The sequence below is a fragment of the Adiantum capillus-veneris genome, chromosome 14, assembly GCF_014529385.1.
Source record: "Adiantum capillus-veneris isolate H3 chromosome 14, ASM1452938v2, whole genome shotgun sequence".
In the NCBI taxonomy this organism is placed as follows: Eukaryota; Viridiplantae; Streptophyta; class Polypodiopsida; order Polypodiales; family Pteridaceae; genus Adiantum; species Adiantum capillus-veneris.
The window spans coordinates 82,685,154-82,690,006 of NC_140944.1; the positions used below are offsets into that span (position 1 = coordinate 82,685,154).

Genomic DNA, 4,853 nt, shown 5'->3' on the forward strand with positions numbered 1-4,853 from the left:
AGTAGCTTTTGGGTATCTGACTTAGCCTTTGGGGCTCTGCTTTGGGGTATCCCTTGTACTGTTTATAAGTGGCTAGAGGGCCAATCTTCAGAGGGCATTTGGACGCAAACTTTAGAGTTTCGGAGAGAACTGGACCCTCGGGGAGTGCCAATAATGTACAAGAAGAATCTAAGGGAAATGGTAAAAACATATTCTAACCGGAATGAAAATCAAGCATTATACGGAGTTGTGAGGAGGTTCAGAATAGGGCCTAGGCAACTTCCAGCAAGTACAAACATGGTAAGCTTCTACATAAGGATATCACTTGACAAAGATAATGGTGAAGGGACTTCAATGGAAAGAGGGATCAGCCTGGCTTAGAAAATGTCCCGCAAAAAGAGACTCTCCTCGAGGAGTTACACCAGGCCAACATCAACATGGTATGTATTTGGTTGTCACAAGCGGTGTTCGGGAAAGGTTTGCCTCAGCTTAGCCTAGAGCCGCTTCAAAATCCATATTAGCCGGTTTGAAACCAGGGAAAAGGGAAGAAAAACCGAAAGAAATACAAGGAGATAGTTCAAAAATCTTGCAAATTTGAAAAATTTTACTAGTATTTCCGGTCTTCATCTTCGGGAGGAGGAAACATGACCGTCTCGGGAAAAATACTTTCCCGAACACTGGTCACAAGGTTAGAGAATCTGGTATGCGTTGAAGTTTTCTCCAAAGAGATCAAGGTGGCTAGAGGCTAGAGCTAGGTTTCACAAAGGCAATCGGGTTCTCAGCCGTCCATCCTCGTTGGAATCACACATTCCAATGCACGGATCCCCGCCAGCTCAGCATGCAGATCAGTAGCGGGAATTAGCCGTCGCTCTCACAGAGCGGAATCCACTCAGAAGTTACTGTCGCAGCTCTGCAGCCAGGAATGGCCGTTTAGTGACCATTCCCTGTTTAAATCAGGGCGACCTGCGGAGATTAAAACAGGGAATGGTACAACGACTACCGTACATGCAAAAATGTTTTTCATACACTCCTGCAAAATTTCCAAGGAGACGTTGTTGCTTCTTAGGAGACATTGTTGCAGTAAATCGTTGCTTCGTGGACATTGTTCATCTCTTCTTAGGAGACAACTTGCAAGGCAAGCAACCAAAACACTTTCAAGAAGCTAGAATTTTTTAGTTTGCCTCCCCTCTCTGATCACACATCCGTGAGGGAAAAGATAAGAAAAATATAAACATCTCAGAATATAGTTTGTACATTTTTGTCCTTGGCCATGGTTCTAAGGATGCTTTGCCATATAGCCATGGAGACTGCACCATCACTGCTGGCAACGACAGTATCCACGCTTGGCAAGTCGAAAAGACGCCACCAGCCTATAAACTGGTTGCCAAGGTCCACTCTTCATGCGATTCAGCACTCAACTCAGGCCTTGCCAACAGCTGGGGTTACTACCTCTATTTTATGATAGGGATGAAAAATATGAAAGTTGAATGAATGCACAACAAGAGAGCTACAGCAGCGGCCATGGATAGTCTGAAGACTAAGGAGGTGACAAAGTGGAAGAAGAGGCCCAAAGCAGAAGCAACTATTAAGAAGGCCAGAAGGAAAAAAGTGTTGCGACGAGCAATGAGGGGGACGGTAGGCGACTTGGGGGCCCCAGGTGTCACGACTTTGTTGCTCCACTCTACACTGGAGCCACGCTCAGAGGACCTCAGCAATGAGCTGAGATAGACATGCTCTTCTGGCAGTAAAACCTCCTGGCCTCCCAATTTGGGGATAGCCCTGTCAATCTGAGCTGAGTGCTCATGTGAGGTACTGTCGTCGACAATCCCAGTTAATGCATACGCAGCTACTACCAGCGTCCCTTTCTCGATGCGCTTATTCTTATTTTGTTCCAATCCCCTATCCAAAATGCTCATCAGCGCCTGCCTCAAATTGACCACCTGTTTGCCATTGCAGCAGGAAAATTCTGTGTTGCTGCCGATTCTCTCCATGACCAGAGGCATCAAAGGTATCAATGCTCTGATATACACTTTTGACTCATTCTCTTCCTCCCGTTCAAAGACAGAAATGCACACCAAGTCTATAAGAATGTGTGCAAGCTTCTCTCCTGATTTCGCACTCCTTATACCAAGAGTCCTCGATGCATCGCTCTTCCCTAATTTCTCAAAGCATAATGCCGCTGCACGCCCTGTCCCTTGTATGTTATCCTGCAAAGCTTGTGCAAGGGCAGACAAAAGATTCTTCTGATGCCTTGTTATCTCTTGAGAGGTATCCATATCTGCCCACAAACAAAGCACGTTCACAGCTGCCTCCCTGGCATAAGAATCATTTGACATGAGAGCTACTCTAGCAGCTTCGAAACCTTGCCCTTGAGGGCAAGAGTAAACATACAATGCTAGATCCTCATAGACCTTCAGAATAAGAAATTCTTTGTCATTCTGCCAGTATAATTGAGCCAGGGAGGGAAAGACAAAAGCCAATATGTCGTAATCGCTGGCAAAGAGCATTCCATTTCCCATATTTCCTATACAGAACATATTCACGTATCAACACACCATCTCATCATAGTAGTCCAGCAAGCTGTATGACTGGACATAGGGGAGGATAAGAATTTTACAATGAACTACAGCAAGGAAGGCAATAAGGCCATCTAGTGCAGCAATCCCATAAAATATGAGCAAGCTGGAATTAATGACATCAAATTCAGAAATTCGCTGCTTTTGGCGCACGGCCAGTACTGCATGGAAGTGCTGGCACGCAAATATGGCATCAAAAACTGTAATGACCACCTGGATTGTGTGATCCAGCATCCTAAAGATGGCGAAAAGGATGTCAGTGTGCTTCTTAGCAGACAAGGGAACATTAGGCTGCTGATAGACAGTAAAGGTTGGGTCTACATGGAAGCCTTGACGCACAAGCTTGCGTGCAATATAATGACCAAAACAAAGACTAATGTAGAGGCGCAGTGCGATTAACAACAACAGAACTGTGACAGCATAAAATCGCCACTGCTCAGTTGAGATAGCAACGCCCCTAAGATGACCGCGGAGGCCCATGTGAGCGCACAGAAACCAAGAAAACGATTCGCACAGTAAAAACAAGCAGTGAAGAGGGCACTCCATTTCGCCTGCTTAAGCTTGCACTCAAAATCCTTGAACATGTTCTGCTTTATGTGCCCGGATTTGCTATCATTTCTACTCTCTCTCGGCATCTCTCCTCCTCCTCCTCCTCCTCCTCCTCCCCCCCCCCCCCCCCCCCCCCCCCCCTCTCTCTCTCTCTCTCTCTCAACACACACACAGTGTTTCTGAGATGAACCTTTCACTGGAGGGAGATATATACCTGTCCAATGTGGACACATATAACCGACCTCTGCTTCCTACCTCGTTCACCTGCACGGCACACCTCCAAGTCGTCCAAGCATGGATGCTCTCTCTCTCTCTCTCTCTCTCTCTCTCTCACACACACACAAGGGCTGCAGACGCCAAGCTCAAGGTCTCTCTCTCTCTCTTCCTTCAGTCTCTTTGTCGCGCGCGCACGGGATTGAGATGTCGGCGGGTCGCCCCCTTCGAGTGCTACCACAAGACAAGACGACGTCTTGTGGTAGCATGTGAGCAAGTGCCTGAGCCTACATGTCTCCCCTCTTTGACCGGTTCAAAATGCCACGTCAGTGTATAGGTAGTGCAAACGTTTGGATTAGATGGAATCACAATATATGCCAGTTTGGGTTTGAGAAAAAAATAGGAAAGTGAAGGGGTTGTTTTCAAAACCCGAGCCGTGGATTCAGGCATGCAAGTCAAGGTGGAGACAAAGGAAGGAACCATCATGCATCGCGTGCGAGGCTAGAACGGTGATGCCATTTTTTTATATGCATCATGTTGTGCACTGAGCAGGGAGCCCGTGACGATCAACTGGCTCAAGGCAACGATTGATCGCTCATTGTGAGGTCTTGAGTTCAAACTGCGGGACCTGTATGAGAAATTGCCTGCAACTTTTATACGAGATGGAAGCCCTTGAAGGGATCTGCTGAGATTCCATGTAAAGAATTGAAAGTGGAGCGAATAGTAGTTGTTAAGTAGGTGGCCAAAACGATTTTTTCATTTCTTTTTAGAGAAATCAGAGGAGATGCTTAGGTTCATCTAATTTGAAAAAGGAAAAGTCTCTCTATCTCTCTTTTAACTTTCTAGCTTACCTCTTCGAAGATGCTTAGGTGGTCTGAAAAATACCAAAATACCAAATATTCCCAAAATACCTACCCTTCTATCTATCTTGGTTGGATTCTTCAAGATTTTTTAATCTTTAATCCTTTTCGACAGTAGAGATCTGTTTTTGAGTGTAGTAAGGAGAACTTAAAATTTGTAGAGAGAATGAAATTCTAAAAGTGAGAGAAATAGGTTTGGTTAGAGAAGGGAGATGAAATTAGAGATATATGTTGGATTAGAGATGAAAAAGAAAACAACAAGAAATCAACAAAATATCAAAGTAAAACACATTTTACTTGACAAACTCTTCGAGAGTTGTTCACCATTATGATGGAGAGAGAAGAAAAGAGAAAACTTCAAGCATTGATTGATGCACCAAGTTCAAATCCTTTTTTGATTAGAGCTTCTATTCCAAAGATATATTACAAGATTGGCTAGTCTTCCTCTAGGAGTAAGTGTAGACTTAGGCTTATGTTTATGGCTAAGTACAATTAGGCATTACTACTCTCACTCCTTCATCAATTCATCTCATGAATGGCTTGAATGGTTTTCAAGGAAGAAGAGGTCCCCTTTTATATGTGAAGGGAACCCCAAGGGTTTACACAAGAAAAGAAGAGCCAATGTGAACAGAAACTAGAAAAGTTTGAAATGAGTTGTCCCTACATGATGTGGGCA

The 4,853-nt window shown here is 44.7% G+C and overlaps 2 protein-coding genes across 2 annotated transcripts; both read right to left on the minus strand.

Moving 5' to 3' along the window:
* Positions 1 to 1,119: 1,119 nt before the first annotated feature.
* On the minus strand, positions 1,120 to 3,566 carry LOC147442674 (uncharacterized). The gene is made up of 2 exons (XM_086528773.1): positions 3,319 to 3,566; positions 1,120 to 2,503 (listed from the first exon to the last, which is right to left on the minus strand). The coding sequence occupies exons 1-2, from the start codon at positions 3,335 to 3,337 to the stop codon at positions 1,431 to 1,433; spliced, it is 1,092 nt and encodes a 363-aa protein (XP_086384899.1). The 5' UTR covers positions 3,338 to 3,566; the 3' UTR covers positions 1,120 to 1,430.
* LOC147442675 (uncharacterized) lies at positions 2,490 to 3,190 on the minus strand. The gene has a single exon (XM_086528775.1). The coding sequence runs from the start codon at positions 3,099 to 3,101 to the stop codon at positions 2,526 to 2,528; it is 576 nt and encodes a 191-aa protein (XP_086384901.1). The 5' UTR covers positions 3,102 to 3,190; the 3' UTR covers positions 2,490 to 2,525.
* Positions 3,567 to 4,853: the final 1,287 nt, after the last annotated feature.